Source organism: Urtica dioica, chromosome 4 (genome assembly GCF_054948205.1).
Source record: "Urtica dioica subsp. dioica isolate 48M chromosome 4, U.dioica_male_clone48M_v1_H2, whole genome shotgun sequence".
NCBI lineage: Eukaryota > Viridiplantae > Streptophyta > Magnoliopsida > Rosales > Urticaceae > Urtica > Urtica dioica.
In genome coordinates this window covers 32,637,063-32,661,242 of record NC_142759.1, presented here as the reverse complement: position 1 = coordinate 32,661,242, position 24,180 = coordinate 32,637,063, and the positions used below count along the sequence as shown (strand labels likewise).

Genomic DNA, 24,180 nt, shown 5'->3' with positions numbered 1-24,180 from the left:
TGGTGGATAAATGTCTTTCATGCTCAATACGTTATAATTTTGATTTTATACACGCATTAATTATGATCGTGTGCGGTCGGGTCCATGGGTCTGTCCGTGCTCTTGACTCTTTGACACGGTTGTTTCTTTGTAATTATTGTGTTTTTCGTTCAACGGATATAACTCGAAAAGAAAAAGGAAAAAAAAAAACACTCGAAACTCGAAAGAGAGACTCATTATTTCGTTTTGAAATGTTTAGCCTTTAAACACGCCAAAAATTTGAAATTTTTTTCCTATATTTCTGCAACAGTAATTGGAAAAATAACAGTAATTGTATGCTTCAATTTGATTTTTATGGGTGTTGTCGCACGAAAATGAACAACTATTGAAAACCTCGGGCGGTTCGATCCAAGGCCGGACCAAGTGATCGCACCCGGGCCAAGAGTGTGAACTCGATAGTCTCGAGCTAGGGTTTCTCCGATCAACCCGCCTCTCGGGAGAGGTAGGGGGTGAGGAAGAGGAGTGACCGTGCCTTGGGTGTCGGCTGCCTACGTACCCGTGTGTGGGATCAGGTCAGAACGTAGTTCAAGCGTGAAAGACGCAGTATGAGGCGCGGAGCCTTGGCGGAGAGGCGTGCTCAACGAAGGAGACGAGGCGCGGAGGAGTCCTCGGCGACGTCTCAGAACTTTGGAGATCGCGTATGCGAGAGAGAATGTGTGTTTTCTCTCTTTTGGAGACGTGGAAGACTCTAAGTCAAGAGTTCCTTGTTGTGGCGGAGATTCCGGACGCGTAGGCGATTCCTAGTTGGAAATGCCGGACGCGTAGGCGATTTCTCGTCAGAAATGGTGGACGCGTCTAGGGTGCTAGACGCGTAGGCGATTTTCAGTCGAAAACCGTTAGAGCACTCGTGGGCTCAAGATTAATCGTTCGATCAAGAGAGGCGGCACTCGGGAGTCCCCGGAAAGCGCTACAGAATCTCTGAGAACGAGAAATCGAGGAGAATCTGCTTCAGGCCAAGGATGGCATCCAGAGAAGCAGAGAGAAGTCTCAAGTTCCTTGAGAATGAATGGGATGGCTTTCCCCTCAATGAGAGGGGGTATTTATAGGTGTTTGGGGGCCTTAGAAGGCTTCTTTTTCGTCCATGTGGGACTAGGAACGCGCGCGGCATCAATTGGAGGCGCACGGAGCGCGCGGCGCACAACGCGCGGCGCGCGGCGCGCGGCGCAGAACGCGCGGCGCAGGATGCGCGGCGCAGAATGCGCGGCGCAGGATGCGCGGCGCGGGAGCGTCTTGGCGCGACGCGCTGCTTGCTGCACGGCTGGTTGGCGCAGCGTGCTGTGCGCGCGGTGAATGGCTCGTCTTGCCGGACTCTTGCAGGCCTTTAGGGGTCTTCGAATACCATTCTTCCCACGTGAAATATGAAGGTTTCCACTTGACGAGAGTGACTCGACTCGAGGAGCAAGGCTCAACTCGACGAGAGTGACTAGTGGCTTGACTCGAGGAGCGACTCGAGAACGACTCGAGGCTCGACTTGAGGAACAACTCAAGGCTCGACTCGAGGAGCGAAGCTCGACTCGAGGAGACTGACTCAAGGCTCGACTTGAGGAGCGAAGCTCGACTCGAGGAGACTGACTCAAGGCTCGACTCGAGGAGCGAAGCTCGACTCGAGGAGACTGACTCAAGGCTCAACTCGAGGAGCGAAGCTCGACTCGAGGAGACTGTATGAAGTCTCATCTCGAGGAGCAAGGCTCAACTCGGGGAGCCGACTCAAGTCTCAACTCGAGGGGCTAGGCTCGACTCAAGGAGTCAAGAGTTTGGGCGAGGCTTGAAGACTTGCCGCTCTTCAGGACCTCCGCCCTGACCATCGGCCCTTTGAGCGACGTGCCTTCTTGGCGTCTCGGGTTTTCCGAAAACGACCGACAACATTAGCCCCCCAAGTTCATTGCTCGGGAGGCCCCGGGCGGTGAACTTTTAGTTGTTTCCGCCGGGTGTTTGAGGGAAATAGACTTCCCAGAGCTTCACTGTTGCGAAGCCTTTGTGATTATAAAGAATACTCTCACAACTGTAAGTGCTTTTCTGTCTCTCTCGACACGAGTGTGTGATCGACACGTGGATGAGGATCTAAGCGGATAGGAGGCATAGCTCAACGTGGGCGAGGCGAACGCGCTTGCGTCCGTCGCTCTAGCCCCGGAGCAACGGGGATATGCACGCGCAAGTAGGGCGTGCATTTGTGCAGAGGCGTACCAGCGTGTCGCGGTATGTTGGTCTTTTGGTGAAGTCACGTTTTGTTTTAAGGATATTTTCAAGCGGAGTCCGTGGGACTCGATTGTGAATAGCAGGGCGACGATCATGTAATCGTGACCAATTAGGGGAAGATCATGGCGTCCATCTCGGCCAGCTTGGAAGGCGACTGCACTTTTGCATTTCGCAAAGGCGTGCTCGTTCCGAGGTCTCGGATACGGAGGCTGGTGTTGTGGGCCGATGCTCCGAGAAGACGGAGTGGTACCTGGCGGAAGGCTCTGCCGCACCGGAGGGCTTCGATTGCTCGGGGGTCAACACTCAAAGTTTGACCGCGCACTAAGCATAAGTCGGTCTCACGGGGCATCCGCCATCCCAGCCCTGGCGACGCTTCTCCGTCTGCGTTCGGAAGATCGGCCCTTATTCCCCAGACGTGAGTGCGGGTCTCTGCTTTGGCTAACCTGTTCTTCAGGTCGCTCTCGGTGTTTGCTCGAGGAGCGGTACTCGACTCGAGGAGACTGACTCAAGGCTCGACTCGAAGAGATTGGCTAGACTTTAAGGGATATGACTCTACTCGAGGAGCGATGCTCGACTAGAGGAGTATGACTCGATTCGAGGAGCAAGACTCGACTCAAGGAGGGCTACTCGACTTAAGGAGCGATGCTCGACTCGGGGAGAATGACTTGACTCAAGGAGCAGTGCTCGACTCTGAGGAGCGATGCTCGACTCGAGGAGAATGACTCGTCTCGAGGAGCACGGCTCGACTCGGGGAGAATGATTTGACTCAAGGAGCAAGACTCGACTCAAGGAGAGCGACTTGACTTTGAGGAGCGATGCTCGACTTGAGGAGAATGGCTCGACTCGAGGGGCAAGGCTCGACCCAAGGAGGGCGACTCGACTTAAGGAGCGATGCTCGACTTGAGGACACTGATTTGGCGAGAGTGACTCAACTCAAGGAGCAAGGCTCAGCTCGAGGATAATGACTTGACTCAAGCAGCAAGGCATGGCTCAAGGAGTGAAGCTCGACTCGAGGAGAATGACTCGACTCGAGGAGCGTGTCTCGACTCAAGGAGATTGACTCGTTTCAAGGAGCGAGATTCGACTCGAGGAGAATGACTCGACTCGAGGAGGTTCTACACGACCTCATTTGTCGCCTGGGACTCTTTCAGGAGGAGCTTGCTCGAGTGAAGTCTCAGCTAGCTCAGGCTGAGCGAGGTTCTCGCTCAGAGGCGGAGTTTGCGAGTTTTTACGAGAAGCTTTGATTAGCTCGCACGGAATGGAGAGTCTCCCAAGGCGGGTGTGATCGTGCTCAGTCGGCGGTGGCGGAGATAGCATGAACTGTGCCTAGTGTGGCGGTTCATGTGCTTTGCGGTTAGTCATCATATGCAATGCCTTGTGGTGACTTAGAGCACGTCGTTAGAGACGGCTCTGTACGTTGTTTTAGGCATTGAAGGCACGTCGTGAGGGATGGCCTAGATGCGGCATGTAGGTTACTTAGGTGCATCGCGAGGGACGACTTGGTTGCGCCATGTGGGCGTCTTAAGTGCGCCATGTAGGCGTCTTAGGTGCGTCGCGAGGGACGACTTGGTTGCGCCATGTAGGCGTCTTACGTGCGCCATGTAGGCGTCTTAGGTGCGTCGCGAGTGACGACTTGGTTGCGCCATGTAGGCGTCTTACGTGCGCCATGTAGGCGTCTTAGGTGCGTCGCGAGGGACGACTTGGGTGCGCCATGTAGGCGGCTTACGTGTGCCACGTAGGCATCTCAGGTGCGCCATGTAGGCGGCTTTAGTGCGCCATGTAGGCGTCTTAGGTGCGCCATGTAGGCATCTTAGGTGCGTCACGAGTGACGGCTTGGTTGCGCCATGTAGGCGTCTTAAGTGCGCCATGTAGGCGTCTTAGGTGCGCCATGTAGGCGTCTTAGGTGCACCATGTAGGCATCTTAGCCTGCATCTTTGGGATGGCTTATGGCGCGCCGCGGAGGCGTCTTAGCCTGCATCTCTGGGATGGCTTGTGGCGCGCCGCGGAGGCGTCTTAGCCTGCATCTCTGGGATGGCTTGTGGCGCACCGCGGAGGCGTCTTAGCCTGCATCTCTGGGATGGCTTGTGGCGCGCCGCGGAGGCGTCTTAGCCGGCATCTCTGGGATGGCTTATGGCGCGCCGCGGAGGCGTCTTAGCCGGCATCTCTGGGATGGCTTATGGCGCGCCGCGGAGGCGTCTTAGCCTGCATCTCGGGGATGGCTTACGGCGCGCCGCGGAGGCGTCACTGAGCGTCTTACGTGCACGCTTGTTCCCGTTTTATGTTCGGGTGTTTTGTTTTGATGGAGCGTGCTTTCTTTTTGTGGAGCGTACTTTCTTGAGGATTTTGAGCGTACTTACCATTGCCTATGTCACTAGCCCCCCGAGTTTTGGGTTTACAAGTGTAATCTTTGATGATTGAAAATCTTTGATAAAGTGGATTTTGAAAGAAAAACATCGAACTTTATTAATATCGCAAAAATAAGAAATCCTAAAACATTGGCTCGTAGGCCTTATTGAATGTTGGAAAGCAAAGAAATAAAATGGGGGGAAGCGCTGGCTACTGGTAGTACTTTCTCAAGTGTTCCGCATTCCACAGGCGACGGATCGGTGTCCGTGTATTTGATGTAGCGTGTCTCGTCATGTATGAGTTGGCAGACTTTGTGGGGTCCCTCCCTGTTTGGGATGAAGACGTCGGCGCCTTGCACTTGAGTGTCATGCAGAGGTCTTCGTGGATTTCGTGGAGGACCTTGGTCGACTCGACGCTATCTCTGATTCGGTAGATCGTGTTAACCGTCTTTCTAGCGGTTTTTCCATCGATTCCTTGGATGTAGCATATTCTGGCTTGGGATTGATCTCCAGCCATGGTGCCGATTCCATCCTCGGTGGGGAACTTCACCAGTAGGTGGTATGTTGAAGTAATGGCCCTTAGTCGGTTCAGCGTGGGTCGCCCAATGATTACATTGTAGGGCGACTCTTGATCGACCACTAGGAATGGGACCATGTGAACGATTTCAATGCCTCCGGGAGTTCCGAAGGTGACCGGCAAATCGATGATGCCTTCGGTCATGACTCTCTCCCCAGTGAACCCGAATAAAGGTGTTTGGGTCGGAGTTGGGCGTAGCCCCCCGAGCTTCATGCGCTCTAAGGTGGACTTGAAAATTATGTCGGCAGCACTGCCGATGTCGATGAGAACTCTTTTCACCAAGTTGTTGGCCACTTGGGCTTTGAGCACTATCGCGTCATTGTGCGGATGCACAACTCGCTTGGTCTCTTTGTTGGTGAAGTAAATCGTCTCGTGAGGCACGGACGGAGGCTCTTCGTGCGTAAAGTTTAAGCTCGACTCGAGGAGCGAAGCTCGATTCGAGGAGACTGACTCGTCTCGAGAAGCATGGCTCGACTCGAGGAGAACGACTCGACTCGAGGGGCGAGGCTCAACTCGAGGAGAATGACTCGACTCGAGGAGCAAGGCTTGACTCAAGGAGAATGACTTGTCTCGAGGCGCGAAGCTCGACTCGAGGAGAATGACTCGACTCGAGGAGCGAAGCTCGACTCGAAGAGAATGACTCGTCTCGAGGAACAAGGCTCAACTCGAGGAGAATGACTCGACTCGAGGAGCGAGGCTCGACTCGAGGAGAATGACTCGACCCAAGGAGCGAAGCTTGACTCGAAGAGAATGACTCGTCTCGAGGAGCAAGGCTCGACTCGAGGAGAATGACCTGCCTCGAGGAGTAAGGCTCGACTCGAGGAGAGTGACTCGACTCGAGGAGCGAGGCTTGACACGAGGAGAATGACTCGACTCGAGGAGCAAGGCTCGACTCGAGGAGAATGACTTGTCTCGAGGAGCGAAGCTCGACTTGAGGAGAATGACTCGTCTCAAAGAGCAAGGCTCGACTCGAGGAGTGTGACTCGTCTCGAAGAGCATGGCTCAGCTTGGGGAGTATGACTCGTCTCGAGGAGCAAGGCTTGACTAAAGGAGTGTGACTCGTCTTGAAGAGCAAGGCTCGATTCGAGGAGTGTGACTCGACTCAAGGAGCGAAGCTCGATTCAAATAACTCGACTCGAGGAGTGATGCTCGACTCGACTTCGCAGCCAGTCGATTGTGGTACCTCGCGTTCTTCGCTTTTAGTTGGCGGATACTCTCCTCCAGCTCCATGATGCGGTTGTCCCTGCTATCAGGAGATGGAGATAGTGAGCGGGTCGAGCTCTCTTCGTGGAGCGACTCTTCGTCACCATGTGCTCGGGAGCGCAAGAAGTATTTCTTGGTCCCAGTGACGTTTTCGGGGTTGTTCACACCCTCAGAACGTACGGGTGGTTGGCTACTCATCGTTTCTCAAGTTCGAGAAAGTTGAGTTCGCAGAAGAAAAGAAGAAGATGAACAGAAGGGATTTCGGGATGAATAGGTCGGGAAGTCCCCTCCTTCTAGCGCCAAAATGTTGTCGCACAAAAATGAACAACTATTGAAAACCTCGGGCGGTTCGATCCAAGGCCGGACCAAGTGATCGCACCCGGGCCAAGAGTGTGAACTCGATAGTCTCGAGCTAGGGTTTCTCCGATCAACCCGCCTCTCGGAAGAGGTAGGGGTGAGGAGGAGGAGTGACCGTGCCTTGGGTGTCGGCTGCCTACGTACCCGTGTGTGGGATCAGGTCAGAACGTAGTTCAAGCGTGAAAGACGCAGTATGAGGCGCGGAGCCTTGGCGGAGAGGCGTGCTCAACGAAGGAGACGAGGCGCGGAGGAGTCCTCGGCGACGTCTCAGAACTTCGGAGATCGCGTATGCGAGAGAGAATGTGTGTTTTCTCTCTTTTGGAGACGTGGAAGACTCTAAGTCAAGAGTTCCTTGTTGTGGCGGAGATTCCGGACGCGTAGGCGATTCCTAGTTGGAAATGCCGGACGCGTAGGCGATTTCTCGTCAGAAATGGTGGACGCGTCTAGGGTGCTAGACGCGTAGGCGATTTTCAGTCGAAAACCGTTAGAGCACTCGTGGGCTCAAGATTAATCGTTCGATCAAGAGAGGCGGCACTCGGGAGTCCCGGAAAGCGCTTCAGAATCTCTTAGAACGAGAAATCGAGGAGAATCTGCTTCAGGCCAAGGATGGCATCCAGAGAAGCAGAGAGAAGTCTCAAGTTCCTTGAGAATGAATGGGATGGCTTTCCCCTCAATAAGAGGGGGTATTTATAGGTGTTTGGGGGCCTTAGAAGGCTTCTTTTTCGTCCATGTGGGACTAGGAACGCGCGCGGCATCAATTGGAGGCGCACGGAGCGCGCGGCGCACAAAGTGCGGCGCCCAACGCGCGGCGCGTGGCGCAGGGGGCGCGGCGCGCGGTGCAGGGGGCGCGGCGTGCGGCGCAGGGGGCGCGGCGCGCGCCTGCCTGGCGCGGCGCGCTGCTTGCTGCACGGCTGGCTGGCGCAGCGTGCTGTGCGCGCGGTGAATGGCTCGTCTTGCCGGACTCTTGCAGGCCTTTAGGGGTCTTCGAATACCATTCTTCCCACGTGAAATATGAAGGTTTCCACTTGACGAGAGTGACTCGACTCGAGGAGCAAGGCTCAACTCGACGAGAGTGACTAGTGGCTTGACTCGAGGAGCGACTCGAGAACGACTCGAGGCTCGACTCGAGGAACAACTCAAGGCTCGACTCGAGGAGCGAAGCTCGACTCGAGGAGACTGACTCAAGGCTCGACTCGAGGAGACTGACTCAAGGCTCGACTCGAGGAGCGAAGCTCGACTCGAGGAGACTGACTCAAGGCTCAACTCGAGGAGCGAAGCTCGACTCGAGGAGACTGTATGAAGTCTCAACTCGAGGAGCGAGGCTCAACTCGGGGAGCCGACTCAAGTCTCAACTCGAGGGGCTAGGCTCGACTCAAGGAGTCAAGAATTTGGGCGAGGGCTTGAAGACTTGCCGCTCTTCAGGACCTCCGGCCTGACCATCGGCCCTTTGAGCGATGTGCCTTCTTGGCGTCTCGGGTTTTCCGAAAACGACCGACAACAATGGCTAGTGAACTGTTTTTCAAACGTTGCCCAGAATCAGATGTAATTTAATTCAAAATTGAGCATGAATGAAAAACAACGGTGATGATGACTGTCTGTGGTGAGGATGCGAAGCAGGGAATAGGTGCCGTATGCATGCCGACAGGTAATACAGGTAATAATACAAATATACAATGCTGAAGCTCTGAATCCGACACGTGTGAAGTAGCTACGTCGGCAATTTTTATGCATTACATAAACGACAAAGCGGTCTTTGTGGGACCCACTTCGAAGATTTACTTAACATTTTGCGCTCGCCTTCTTCTAAATATGCTCACCCAGTTCTTCAGCTCATCCGCGCTTTAACCACACAATAATTAAAAAAAAACCTTAAAATAAATAAAGAAACTATAATTTGTTTTTACAATAAAGTAAAATTCTATATTTTAAAAAAAAACGAATCACAAAGTAAGATGTTTAGTACATACATCTATTACAAGTGTTCTTTTATAATAAGAAATAGATTTGAGTAAACTACGGTTTACACGCGCGATATTAAAAAGGCACACAGTCAGCGAAGGCAACATTGGACGTTTTTATTATAATTTAAAGAGTTAATAACGATAAAAATATATAATATTTTTTTTAAAATCATATTTACATTTACGTATCTAATTTTTTTTTCGAAAAAAAATATATAATGTTACATTTTATTTGCACCATAGATATTTAAACTGTTAACTTGGATTAAAAAAAAATATCACAGCTTCTGATTTAATGAAAAATCAATATTTTTTCTTAAATCTAATTATATAATTTAATAATGCAAAAAAATTCAAAAGAAAAAATCTCTTCTCTTTACTATACAAAAAGTTATTAATTCTATTCAAAACTAATCAAACATTAATTATATCATTTTACAATAAAACTTTTTTTAGTACTTTTTCTTAAAAATAATTAAAATTTTAATTACATCATTTTATAATATAAAATTAATAGTAATTTTCTTAAAAAGAATTCAACATTAATTATATTATTTTACAATAGAAAATATTTTATCACTAATTTGTCTTAAAACTAATTATACATGTATCGTAATAATTGTTTATCAATGAGAAGAAAAAATTTTCTTATAATTTTTTTTAGATTGTAAAGTGATGTAATTAATTTTTATTTAATTTTAAGACTAACGAGGAGACAGTTTTTTTTTTTCTTTTGGATGGTTTTGTTATAAAATGAAATAATTAACAATTAATTAGTTTTAAGATAAAATATTATTTTTTTTCATTAAATTTGAGGCTGAAAAATAATATTTTATCTTAACATTATTTTACTATTAATTATTTAATTTTACTACAAAAAAATTCAAAAGAAAAAAAAAATACTTTATCTTCGTTAGTATACAAAAATCATGAATTTTTCTTAAATTTAAAAGTATAAGTACTTACGGTGCAATTAAAACTTAATATTATGTATTTTTGTCACAAAAAAATATTAAATATATAAATATAATTTTTGAAAAAAGTAAGTATTTTTACCGCTATTCACTGTAAGATAAAATATATCATTGTCCTCTTCTTCGTTGTGGGCTGGCCAGCATGTGATTTTTGGTCCCACCTGTAAAGCTATTTTGCACTCATGCTTTCTCAAGTGGTTTTTCCCGAGGAAAATTAGAATTAAATGCATAGTCGTTTAAATTTGAATTTGTAGACGTACCCTTGAATTATTTTGCTGTTTTGTGGTGGATACTGGATAGTCATATAGTACACAGCTCTTCCGTGTTGAATGACAAAAGTTGTCTTATTTTTCTTTGCCTTTTTTGCTTTGTTTCACTGCTTAAACATGATATAAGTTGAAGATCCCAAGTACTCTTAGCAGATACGTTTCATTTTTTTTAATACAGATATAATATAATTTTTTATTCAAATATAACACAATGAGTTATATTTTTTTAGTACTATAGTCAATTGTGTTATATTTTGAAATATTACAATGTTTTATATGTACTTGTGTCAGACAGTATAGAAATGCTGTTGTCTTTTCAATAAAACTGAAATTGTCTGAGCAACACCCTCCAACCAAATATGAAGGTTCTATATCAAGAACACCAATGACTGAACCAATAAACTAATATTGTTTTGAGGCAAGTTTCCAAATTCCTATTATTTTGAAATATTTATCAAACTAAGACCATCCTATTTTTTCTGGTCTACACTATTACGATAAATGCCCATTTGTAACCAATTTTTTTTAATTTATATTTGAGGATTGAAAATCATTCACACTATTTCACACTCCACTCAACCGTCACTTCACTTCTCTTCTCAACTTCATTTTTTTTTCTCCATTTCTCCATTTGTCTCTCTTCTTCACCAGATTCATTTCGCCCGGACTTCTACCACCATTCCACCGCTGTAAACCCAAAAAAAGTCATTTCTTTTTTCTTCTTCTCAAAACCAACCAGAGGCGCAGAAAATTCCCAACCAAACTCATTTCCTTATCCATTTCTGATTCCGACCACCACTACCTCCATATCGCCGAAATCCATCTTCTTTTGTCTCCATTAAATCGGAGTGACGAAGACTCGCCCTGAAACGAAACATGCAAGTTTGGTTGAATATGCGCCAAGGACGTTGGATGGAACTCCTGAATGACTATGACTTTGATTTGCATTATCATCCTGGTAAGGCAAATAAAGTCGCAGATGCGTTTAGCCGCAAATCTGTAGCGTCCTTAGCAAGTTTGGTTGAAACATCTCTTCAACTAAAGGACGATGTTTAGCAGCTAGAACTTCATCTGATCACTGGGAGATTAGCTGCTCTCAGCGTACGTCCGATGTTGCTGGAACAGATCAAAGATGGTCAGTACGCAGACGAATACCTTCTTGGGAAGATGTTTGAGGCTCAAAATAGTAAAGAAGGTGACTTTAAGTTAGATGAGAGCGATGTTTTAAGGTGCAATGGAAGAGTTTGTGTGCCATCCAACGAGGAAGTCAGGAAGCAGTTGATGGTAGAAGCTCACGGGACACCCTATTCGGTACATCCAGGTGTGACAAAGATGTATCAAGACTTGAAAAAGTATATTGGTGGCCGGGAATGAAGAGAGATGTAGCTGAGTTTGTTCAAAAGAGCCTAACTTGCCAACAAGTTAAGGCAGAGCATCAAAAACCAGCTGGACTGCTGCAACCACTTGAGATTCCACAGTGGAAGTGGGAGCAGATAACGATGGATTTCGTGTCAGGTTTGCCAAAAACCACAGCTGGTCACGACTCAGTATGGGTCATTGTCGACAGATTGACCAAATCAGCTCATTTTTGCCCATCAAGACCACACACACCGTGGATAAGCTCGCTGAACTCTACATAAAGGAGATTGTACGTCTTCATGGGGTTCCTAGCTCGATTGTTTCTGACCGTGATGCTCGCTTCACATCCAGGTTCTGGAAGAGATTGCAAGAGAACCTGGGAACTCGCCTGAAGTTTAGTACTGCTTTTCACCCCCAAACCGATGGCCAAAGCGAACGAACGATTCAGTTGTTGTAGTACATGCTTCGAGCTTGTGTTTTGGACTTCCAAGGCTCGTGGAGTCGTTACCTTCCGTTAGCTGAATTCTCGTACAACAACAGCTATCAGGCGACAATTGGCATGGCGCCGTATGAAGCTTTGAATGGGCGGAAGTGTCGCTCTCCAGTTCATTGGGATGAAGCTGGTGAGAGCAAGTTCATTGGATCGGAGATGCTCGAACAGACTACAGAAGCGGTTAAGAAGATCCAAGCTCGAATGAAACCCAGAGTCGTCAGAAAAACTACGCTGACAGGCGTAGAAGGCCTCTAGAGTTTGAAGTAGGAGAGAAAGTCTTTCTAAAGATCTCACCGATGCGATGAGTTATGAGGTTTGGGAAGAAAGGAAAGCTCAGTCCAAGGTATGTTGGACCTTTTGAGATCCTTGAGCGTGTAGGGAAGACAGCTTATCGCTTGGCGTTGCCGCCGTCTATGTCCAACTTCCATGATGTATTCCACGTGTCCATGCTACGGAAGTACGTGTCAGACCCTTTGCATATCCTGCATGAGCAAGAGGTTGAGATCTCTCCTGAGGTCAGATATGAAGAGCCAGCTGTAGCGATTATTGATCGCAAAGATAAAGTCTTAAGGAACAAGACGATTCCTTTAGTCAAGGTTTTGTGGAAGAGGCATGCTGTAGAAGAAGCTACATGGGAGCTTGAGAGTGAGATGCAAAAGAAGTACCCTGCTCTGTTTTAAGTTTCGAGGACGAAACTCTTTTAAGGGGGTAGGGATTGTAAAGGATAACTTTTGAATCTTGCCATTTGTAAATTCACGTTTAATAAATGACCTTCTGTGTGTTACAAGTAAGTTCGCGAATGAATTATGCACGTATAAGTTTATCGAGTTAATTTAAATTATTTAAAGGTAATGGAAAATCTCGGAATAAATAAAGGATTTATCGAGTTCGTCTCGAATAATAAATTATTTTCCGAGGAAATATGCCGGAATTTAATTTAAGAAATAAATTCTCAAGGACGAGAATTATTTCCGAGAAACCTTGAATATATTTGAATTAATCGAGAATGGACGAGGAAATTCTCGGTTTAATTACTTAGCTTGAGTTGGGGTTGTTTTAAGCAGATGGAAAAAAAAAAGATTTATCAATTCTTTTTTTTTTCTTAACTTCTCTTATCTTCTTCTACCTTATACTCTATTCTTTTCTCTTCTTCACGTCACTTCTTCGTTCTTCTTCTCCCTTCCACTCGCGCGTGACTCTGCAGAAAACAAGAAAGGAAAAAAAAAACTCCAGCAGCCATTAAAGCTCGGGAAACCCCTCACCACTCGGCCATAGTCACCTCATCTTCTCCCTTTTCCTTTCTTCTTCTTCCTCGTGTTCGTCGCTTTTGTTGGTGAATCAGACGCGTATCAGACACGAACAATCGTTCTGATGCGACTCGTTTGAGATGATTCCACCATATAACCATATTAATGCGGAAAAATAATTAATTACGCTGATCATAAGCTAATTAAATTATGGTTATAATTAACAAGATCTAGTTATGTTTAATTAATTTAATTAACGAGAGCATATTTATCAAGAAACCGATTTGAGCGAAAAACGAATACTTACATTGATTTTCGGTTCAGCTACAGAACGCTCCTAAACCAATCGCGTACTCCTTGCGTCGTCTTGATGAAGGACTCGAGGATGACACCTTAGTCTTCTGAAACGTAATCTCCGAGACGAATAAGAAAGATGAGTGGGCACAGTCTTTATCTCACTAAATCATGAAACTAGGTGTTTCGAGATCTCTCTCTTATTTTACTAAGAATGGAAACGAATTTCCGAGGGGAGGGAGAGGCAGATGCACGGCCAAAGAGAGGCTATGATGCACGAAATTTTCACAAAAAAATTTCTTATTTTTGCCTTCTCATGAACCCGTATTTATAGTAGTAAAAGGAGATATTCATGGAATCTTCCAGAATATTTTATTTCCTTTTATTGTGTTCACACTAGTGGATTAAATCTAGGCCATTGGATCTCAACAAGTGAATCCTACTTTTTCTCTCATCCATCAGATCAATATCTATGGGATATTATTCTCTATTTAAATAGAGAATATATTATTTAGTGAGATAATAAAGGAGAATATATTATTTCCCTTTAAATATATTCTCATATATTCTCCTAAATACGTTCATTTAAATAAGGAGAAAATATAAGACAATATCTTATATTATTCTCTCTCCTTTATTTAAACAACTAAAGAGAAAATATTGGTAAATACCAATATTGTAAAAATCGAATTTTAGGCACACGGCCTAGGGGAATTTGCGCAAACCCTAGTGCCAAAAAACCAAATTCGACTTTTCCATGTGTGCAAGGCCCAATTACTTAAAACCCAATTAATCATTTATTTACTTGGTCCAACAATAAACAAATAATTAATAATTGTTTATTTACTTGATCAAATAATAAATAAACAATTCTACCATAAATATTTATTTAATTCTGCGAATACCCGTTTTCCAGAATTAATGCTGTCAATCACAATTACAGCAAGTGAGATTAATAATGATAAACATTATTATACGAAAGTTCTTATCCGCCTTTATCAGAGCCGAATCGGGGACTATGGACCTAGTAATAGAAGCTTAACAAATCCGATGAAAAAGACGAAATAGTCCTTTCTCTTTTTCCATCGATTCGTCTAATCTTGGTCAAATACTCCACTTTGTAAGTCAAGACTGAACTCTCCTTTATACTAGAATTATATTTACTCATCGTGACGAGTGTCCACTGATATAGTCAGTTCGTGATCAAGATCCTCCAGGTTCAACCTGTGTCAAGAAAAGTCATTTTTTCCGTTATACTTCTCTTGATACATATCAACCCTAAGCATTGTTGCTTCCCCAGCGAAAGATTCTTTCGAACGTTACTTACTTCGAAAGTGCTAGCAATCTATCGGTTCTGGAATCAACCCTTAGGTGAGAGAACATTAACCTTCTTTCAGGAAGGCTGGATTCCGTATCTGTAAATTATTTCCCACTCGAATTATGCTCTGAGAAAACTCCCAAGACATAAGCTGTGATTAGCATGCATAGCCTTTTAGCGAATGAGTCAAAGAGCTCAGTAACATAACCCAGTGTCCATGATCACTTCAGGATTTAGATCAAGTCTCACTGTGACCATCATAGTGACATCGGTTAGTGTGTCGTAAAAGTCCTTAAATGACACATCTACACCAAGACCTGTCCAAGTCGTACACTTACCACAAGTGTAGAATGCTCCCACATAGTGATCAGCCTTCACCTATGTGTTCCACATATATGACTTTAGATATAGCTTTCCAGGCGTATATCAGTCATCGACCTCGTTTTAGCTCACCGCCCGAACTCAGGTGCCCAGCACGTGACTCAGTTTAATACGGAGGCTGTGGAAGATAGTTGTTATTGATTCTAATTGTTTAGAACTCAACCCACTAATCATATAATGCTAATAAAGTAATCTTATTATCGAATTTAGTAATCATTTATTCATTATCTTCAAGTGGGCAATATTATTCCTAACAATCTCCCACTTTGGCCAGAGAAGATAAGTTTCCTTCAGCCAATTTGATTCTTTGCCATCATTATAGACGGTTTAGACCTTGACCCAGGATTGAGATTCCCATCATATGGATTCCCACTTTTATCTATACTCTATCATTTATGTCGATCTGACATATGTCCCATTTTCATATTATTCTGGTTCATGCATTTTCGCAAGTGATCTTTGACATACCATTTAAGGTCAAGTCAAATTGTTCATAGTAAATAAATTTACTTTAGAACAAATTAACACTTCGCATACCTTTAGATTATACACCAGACTTTATATATAAAGATAACAAGTCTCCCTATCAAGGTGTACATCCCTTTGGTGCCAAAACTGGTTGCACCATTGCATGTTTGGTCTCATCACCACTTACTATAGTGTGATTTATTGAACGTATTTAAATAAGAATTTATTGACCTATTTCCATTACTTGGTTATTTATAGTTCATCCTTGTTTGTCGTGTTCATATTCAATATATACACAGGACTTTAAGGATCTACTATATTTAAATAACTAAGTATCTCACTATTTCCAGAAATTACAGTGTTTACAACACATGTAGTTATTCTCGGAAATACGACATTGTCTAAGGTCTAATCATTAGTCCTTTTAATGACAATGTCAATAGCCTCAACATTGAGCTCATACCTTATGTCAATAAGTATGTTTGAGACATAATGGAACGAGCATGTCGTTTCTGAATTTAATTTTAGAAACAGTTAGCTCAGTCAATTTACTTGTGTCATAATGAGGTCTAGAACTATAATAGTAATGACTTTATTCATGACACTTGTTTAGGAGTTACACTTATCGATCATTCTCAAAATATTGATTATAACAAACATCCATGTACAATCATGATTAGTTTGTTAAGTACTTAGGATCTACCTTTCATATTTCAAAAGGTTTAGTAGTATAACTACTTCGATCCATGTCTTTATGTTATTGGACCTTCATCCTCAAAGGACAGTTCATCTTCAATTTTGAAGATCCCTAATGAAGTGGTTCGTGGTATCAGAAAGAAGAGTATCATTGATGATAGTGTCTCTCCTTAAGGGCTCAATCCCTTACCTTATAGCTTATTAAAGCTTAAACCATTTCATTAATCCTTTTATAGATCTCTCTATTCCTTTAAGCTAATAGCTTAACAAGTAGATCTATTAAATATGGGCTAATAACTTTCAGACAAGTTAGTTTGATCGAGAGTGATATCTCAAGATCATGTCTTTCCATTTAAGGAAAGTTTATTGTGGATGAGAGTGACAAGGATCCATTCTAGGATGCTCCCACTAGGTTATTGATTTTAACGACAAGATAATTCAAAATTATCATTCCTTTCAATTCATTGATTTATGTGGCAAGGTAATCATTGATTACTCTTCCACTTTAATTATTGAATAATAGCATATACATTCCGGTTAAGGATGCCATCTTCAATGATGGATTTAATCCTATGAAGGATGTTGCTATTTATTGAACAACAAGTGGCTAGATTTCATTAAAGAAAGCTCTCACTCTTTTATTGAACAATAGTGACTAGAATCCAATTAAAGATGCCCCCACTCAATAATATTTGTTATTTAGTGACTAGGTTCCATTTATGGATGCTCCCACTATGTCAATGAATAAGAGTAGCTAGGTTCCAGCTAAGGATGCTCCTACTCAATTATTGAATTTTAGACTCGCTAGGTTCCAATTAAGGATGCTCCCACTCAATCAATAAATCTAGAGTGGCTACGTTCCATTCAAGGATGCTCCCACTCAATCAATATGAATATTAGTGACTAGGTTCCAATTAAGGAAGCTCACACTAATTTAATTCATCATCAACACTAACTCTTAGTTGTGTATCCTTTATTACTTATTATTCGCACAAGTCATTGTCGAATAATGGTAATAATTATTTAGACGCTTTCAAAGCTCTAAATAGTTCTTAAACAATAAAACATATTCAACATAAGAATTTAATGAAGCAATAAAAGCTAATTAAATTCTAACAGAGATAATAACTTAGAAAATATTTATATTTATTTATTGTGCTTCTATATAGCATACGAACAGAAAAACGTGACCTTCATATTCTATATCTTTTTCATAAGGACATAAGCATTCATGCATATTCAAATATCATAAAAGCAATCAAGGCATTCAATTATAGAAGAAAATATTTAAAGACACAACCATGTATTCATAAATAATGTAATAAAACACAAAGAAAGAAAGATTCATCCTTTCTGGAATAACCATAAAGGCTACAGTCCAGAAAACCTCGGATTATTAAATGACACATCCCATGTTCAAAAATAAATCCAAAAATGAAAGTAATAAAACTAGCGGGAAATTAGATCTTCAAACGGAGCATGAGCTTCTCTACAATTCGGGCTTGAATCCGACATTGTTCAGCAAGCTCGTCTACACACGTGTGCTCCATCAGATCTGCCCTGCAACAAGAAAAGAAGTATGCTCATGAATAATTATCCTCAAAACATTTTTAGGATATCTTTAATCATGAATTTTAAGGTACCATACCAGCATTTTTCTTGTTTTTCTCAAGCTCAGCCAAGTACAAAGGACACTGCCTCTTCCAATGGCCTTCAGTGTTGCAGTGGTGACATTTACCAATGATTTCTAGCTTCTTTTCTTTTCCTTTTCCACTTCTCTTGAAGTTCTTCCTTTCCTTCTTAGCGGGACCTTTCCCCTTTGAAGTATTCGGACGTGCCTTAGATGACTCAGCACCAGAAGTCAACTTCTTCTTGGTTTTAGGCGAAGAACTCTTGTCAGCATAGAGAGCTGACCCTTTGTTCTTCCCATGTCGAGTGATAGACTCGAAAGTCTGTAGTTCATTCAACAGCTGAGACAGTCCATACGTCAACTTGTTCATGATGTAGTTGGACGTAAACTGTATGAAGTCACTCGAAAGGGAATTCAGGATTATTCCCACCTGAGTAACCTCATCCATATGTGCCCCGTGGAGTTCAGCTTCGGTGAAGTAGTTAGTCATCTTCATGACATGATCCCTCACCGGAGTTCCCGCAGTCATCCTAGTGCTAGTGCACTTACGGGTGAGCTCAATGCGGGCTTGCTCGCTTTGCATCCCAAACATTTGTTGCAACGAGTCAAGGATCTCCACAGCTGTCTCCTTCCCTTCCATCTTAGTTCGCAACGCATCAGATATGCTTGCGAGCATGTAGGCCACCGCCTTGTTATTGGCAGTAGTCCACTTGTCATAGTCCTCCCTCAAGTTCTTGGAGGCACCATGAGCAGGAAGAGGAGGTATGTCTTCAGTGAGGATAAAGCGAATGCTTTCACTCACAAGCACAATGTTGAGATTCGACTTCCACTTAGGGAAGTTATCTCCAGTCAGGACGTCTTTCGACAACAGGGCCATAATAGGGTTCGACATGATTACTAAAAACATAAAAGTACATTTATTAACAATATGAAAAGAAACAACCATCAATATAATTTAGGAAATAAAAACTATAATGCAAACATGCACGGGATAAAATACTAATAAAAAGAACCCAGTTTTTATATTCCAAGGTAATTCGACTAATAGCCACAGTCCGTTTCACTCTGGTGACGTAACGGAGTGCACCTAGTGAAAATGAGAACCATCTCAGATTAGTGAGCAATCATAGTACACGCACCTTCATAACTATGCTCACTAACTACCAATTTTATAGGAATCTTTGGCCACATGAGCAACCACCGGTTGGTTCATGCATGAGTCGCGTAACTAGTACACGCAGAGATCAACCCTCCCACCTATCATCAGAGACACAACCTTGGTATTGGAATCAGAAAAACCCTTCTGAATGGAACTGACCACCATGTTTAGAAAACCGCCGGTCACGAGGGGATCTTTCATCCTCACGGAGTTGTGTCAATGTTGGAGACCTACGACTCAATATACTTTCAATATTTTAATTTTCCTAGCATTTACTTTAATCTATGTGATCCACTCGAGTTAACTAAGTCATATTAAAAACTTGAGTGTTTCTAAGCTTACCCTAAAAAAAGATGTTTAGATATAGCTTAGTGATTAGGAATTCGTGACATCTAGTCTTGATTATCCTAAAAGTATTCCATCACGGAAAAGCTCCCAGTAGAGAAGGTGAGACACTAGGTCTTCTTAAGTACCTCTCAGCTTAGCCTCTTATCGGCTTGGTGACAGAGCTTTCCGATCCGTTCAACTCATTTATTAATTAACTATCCTAATTCAATTAGACAATTCTAATGAATGAAAGCCCATGACAACCATTAACATACGATACATGATCTAAGTTATAGTATACAAGCATGGCATAGTAACTAAATAAACAAGCAAGAGCATGCAAGAATGGTTTGATTCGGATCGATCGTTTCCTATTTGATTCTATAAAGTAAATCAAGATGAGCCCAATCATATCGGCCCATGGATTCAATTGGGCCCATTCTTATGTCCCTTAGAAAAAATAAATCAATATCAAATTATTTAATTTTTCCAATTTTTTATCGAAAAAATTAATTAAGTAAGGGCCCATTCTAATGTCCCATTTAAAATAAATCGATATCATAATCATTTATTTTGTAATGTTTTAAATAAAAATCATTAGGGCTCAGCCCATACAATTAATTAAATAAAACATTTAAAAAACTTAATTTTTTTTTTCGGTAAATTTTTTTTTAATGAGTGGGCCCGTGGGCCCACTAGGGTTTCCGGGCTGAGGCCCGGACGAATCCTCTAATCTTGACCTAGGTCAAGATTAGACTTGAGGCTGCACCGGACCGCCGCCGCAACGAGGGCGCGGCCCGGCACGAAGAGGACGGCCGAGACTTGTCACAAAATTTTGTGACAAGTTTTCTTGTGGCGTAGTCGTGGAGGCTTTCTTCGTCCGTCATGCTTATTCATTGTGTGTCCGTCTCTCGCCGATCGTCGTGATCAAGAACGTCGCACCATCGGATTATAACAATAATAATAATAATTACATAAAACCTATAACCTTTGAATTTCGGGTTTACAAAAAATCTAGAAAAGCGAGAATCAAATATTCTATGATCAAACCACGAATCAACATCCACATATCATATAGTGAATTGCATGAAATTCACATCCACATATAATTTCATTCAAACCATATTAAATTAATTACAAGAACGAATCGATTAATTAATCATAACATCTAGCTCTGATACCACTTGTTGGTGAATCAGACGCGTGTCACACCTCCGAGATTCTTCGCTGCTCGAGCTTCGACTTGACCGGAATCCAACCTTTGCACACTCTCCAAGCAAAGAGTTTCGTTTTCGGGGGAATTGAGAGTTTCCAAAGGTAAGACCACCACGTAGAGGAAGCCGACGACATCGAGGGACCAACCACCGGCGACGCGGTCATGGCCGCCCAATATCCACTCCGTACCGAGTACTCCTCGTCCTTGGAATAATGCCACCTAATTCCATCGGCAATCCCAACACGACTCACCGGGATGCTAAGGATAGTGTTTGCATCCTCCTTTCCAAACATAGCTCGGACCAAGGCTTCATTCCACCTCCCATCTTAGCATTTAAGTTTCGCAACCCTCATGTCTACCGGGATGAACGGGGTATCCACCAGGGAAAATCGGTGAGAATGGGGAATCCATCTATCGTTAGCAACAAGGACCGATTCACCATCTCCAACTTTCCCTCTCGAGCCCTTCTCTAAGATCTTCTTACCCCAAATCATGGTACGCCACAAAGAAGAACCAATAGAACCGCACGAGGCTTTGAGAAGATCACCATCCGGGAAATAGCTCTCTCTAAAAACACGCTCAACAAGGTTGCCGGGTCGTCTTAGGAGTCTCCAAACATTCTTGGCTATAAGATATTGGTTAAATTTTTCGAGGTCCCGGAAGCCGAGCCCCTCGTTCGACTTATTCTTCGTAAGCTCCTCCCATTTACACCAATAAGTTTTCCTCGATTCACCGCAACCTCCCCACCAAAATTTAGCCAAAGCTTTATGGATGTCATCAATAAGGGCTTTGGGGGGATGGAAGCAACTAGCCACATTGCTCGGAATAGCTTGAAGAACCGATTTGATGAGGTCCTCCCTACCGGATTGCGAGAACCAAAGACCTCTCCACGACTTGATCTTTTCCCACACTCTCTCCCGGACAAAAGCAAGTAATTCTTTTTTCTTCCTTCCGGTAAATAACGGGAGCCCAAGATAGCGCTAGTGACACGGAGTGACGATAACCTCAAGACGCGCTGCAACAGAATTTTTTACCTCGTCGGGGACATCGCAGCCAAAGCAGATCTCCGATTTAGAGAAGTTTATCACTTGTCCCGAAGCCGCCGAATAAGTAGAAAGGCAGCCCGAAACCGCCTCACACTCGTCCATTGAAGCACGAAAAAAATGATACTATCATCGGCAAAGAAGAGGTGAGAAACACGAAGATCATTCCTACCAAACCTCACCCCCTGAATCAATCCCCGCATTTCTCCTTCACTAAGGAGGCATAAGAGACCCTCTGATCAAAAGAGGAAAAGAAAGGGAGAGAGGGGATCACCTTGCCGAAGCCCCCGATGAGGAATCAGGTGACCCCGTGTCGTCCCGTTGATGTTGAAGGAGAAACTCACCGACGAGACACACCTCATGACCAACTCCACCCAAGTACCATCAAAGCCGATCTTAAGCATCATGGTGGCGAGAAAAGGCCATTCAGCCCTGTCATACGCTTTAGCCATATCGATCTTGAGGGCAGCCATCTCACCGTTCCCAAACCTACCCCGTCTCATGGTATTGCTTTTATGATTTAATGGTCTATTATTATTTTCTCCCTGTGTCAAATTTTTATTTATTTATTATTATTTATAGAGTCTGAGCAATTTTGAATTTCGATGTTCTAACTGTTGGGGAATCAGGCGCGTATCAGCCACGAACAATCGTTCTGATGCGACTCGTTTGAGATTATTCAACCATATAACCATATTAATGCGGAAAAATAATTAATTACGCTGATCATAAGCTAATTAAATTATGGTTATAATTAACAAGATCTAATTATGTTTAATTAATTTAATTCACGAGAGCATATTTATCAAGCAACCGATTTGAACAAAAAAACGAATACTTACATTGATTTTCGGTTCAGCTACAGAACGCTCCTAAACCAATCGCGTACTCCTTGCGTCGTCTTGATGAAGGACTCGAGGATGACACCTTAGTCTTCCGAAACGTAATCTCCGAGACGAATAAGAAAGATGAGTGGGCACAGTCTTTATCTCACTAAATCACGAAACTAGGTGTTTCGAGATCTCTCTCTTATTTTACAAAGAATGGAAACGAATTTCCGAGGGGAGGGAGAGGCAGATGCACGGCCAAAGACAGGCTATGATGCACGAAATTTTCACAAAAAAATTGCTTATTTTTGCCTTCTCATGAACCCGTATTTATAGTAGTAAAAGGAGATATTCATGGAATCTTCCAGAATATTTTATTTCCTTTTATTGTGTTCACACTAGTGGATTAAATCTAGGCCATTGGATCTCAACAAGTGAATCCTACTTTTTCTCTCATCCATCAGATCAATATCTATGGGATATTATTCTCTATTTAAAAGAATATATTATTTAGTGAGATAATAAAAGAGAATATATTATTTCCCTTTAAATATATTCTCATATATTATCCTAAATACGTTCCTTTAAATAAGGAGAAAATATAGGACAATATCTTATATTATTCTCTCTCCTTAATTTAAACAACTAAAGAGAAAATATTGGTAAATTTAAACAACTAAAGAGAAAATATTGGTAAATACCAATATTGTAAAAATCGAGAAAATATTGGTAAATACCAATATTGTAAAAATCGAATTTTAGGCACACGGCCTAGGGGAATTTGCGCAAACCCTAGTGCCAAAAAACCAAATTCGACTTTTCCATGTGTGCAAGGCCCAATTGCTTAAAACCCAATTAATCATTTATTTACTTGGTCCAACAATAAACAAATAATTAATAATTGTTTATTTACTTGATCAAATAATAAATAAACAATTCTACCATAAATATTTATTTAATTATGCGAATACCCTTTTCCAGAATTAATGCTGTCAATCACAATTACAGCAAGTGAGATTAATAATGATAAACATTATTATACGAAAGTTCTTATCCGCCTTTATCAGAGCCGAATCGGGGACTATGGACCTAGTAATAGAAGCTTAACAAATCCGATGAAAAAGATGAAATAGTCCTTTATCTTTTTCCATCGATTCGTCTAATCTTGGTCAAATACTCCACTTTGTAAGTCAAGACTGAACTCTCCTTTATACTAGAATTATATTTACTCATCGTGACGAGTGTCCACTGATATAGTCAGTTCGTGATCAAGATCCTCCAGGTTCAACCCGTGTCAAGAGAAATCAATTTTTCCGTTATACGTCTCTTGATACATATCAGCCCTAAGCATTGTTGCTTCCCCAACGAAAGATTCTTTCGAACGTTACTTATTTCGAAAGTGCTAGCAATTTATCGGTTCTGGAATCAACCCTTAGGTGAGAGAACATTAACCTTTTTTCAGGAAGGCTGGATTATGTATCTATAAATCATTTCCCACTTACAAGACATAAGTTGTGATTAGCATGAATAGCCTTTTAGCGAATGAGTCAAAGAGCTCAGTAACATAACCCAGTGTCCATGATCACTTCAGGATTTAGATCAAGTCTCACTGTGACCATCATAGTGGCATCGGTTAGTGTGTCGTAAGGGTCCTTAAACGACACATCTACAACCAAGACCTGTCCAAGTCGTACACTTACAACAAGTGTAGAATGCTCCCACATAGTGATCAGCCTTCACCTATGTGTTCCACATATATGACTTTAGATATAGCTTTCCAGGTGTATATCAGTCATCGACC

General features: G+C 42.9%; 2 protein-coding genes across 2 annotated transcripts; both read left to right on the top strand.

Annotated features, from left to right (window-relative positions):
* The first annotated feature begins 10,852 nt into the window (after positions 1–10,852).
* LOC149401498 (uncharacterized) lies at positions 10,853–11,737 on the top strand. The gene is made up of 3 exons (XM_089610752.1): positions 10,853–10,879; positions 10,981–11,232; positions 11,489–11,737. The coding sequence occupies exons 1-3, from the start codon at positions 10,853–10,855 to the stop codon at positions 11,735–11,737; spliced, it is 528 nt and encodes a 175-aa protein (XP_089466878.1).
* A 344-nt stretch (positions 11,738–12,081) lies between these two features.
* LOC149401497 (uncharacterized) lies at positions 12,082–12,453 on the top strand. Its single transcript, XM_089610751.1, has one exon. The coding sequence runs from the start codon at positions 12,082–12,084 to the stop codon at positions 12,451–12,453; it is 372 nt and encodes a 123-aa protein (XP_089466877.1).
* The last annotated feature ends 11,727 nt before the right edge of the window (positions 12,454–24,180 follow it).

Bases quoted from the DNA above. Each gene is read 5' to 3' on its own strand.
- LOC149401497 (XM_089610751.1), top strand. From the start codon at position 12,082: ATGAGGTTTGGGAAGAAAGGAAAGCTCAGTCCAAGGTATGTTGGACCT.
- LOC149401498 (XM_089610752.1), top strand. From the start codon at position 10,853: ATGACTTTGATTTGCATTATCATCCTG. The intron at 10,880-10,980 runs GTAAGGCAAATA...GATGTTTAGCAG, and splicing joins TGATTTGCATTATCATCCTG to CTAGAACTTCATCTGATCAC. The intron at 11,233-11,488 runs GTACATCCAGGT...CATTGTCGACAG, and splicing joins CTCACGGGACACCCTATTCG to ATTGACCAAATCAGCTCATT.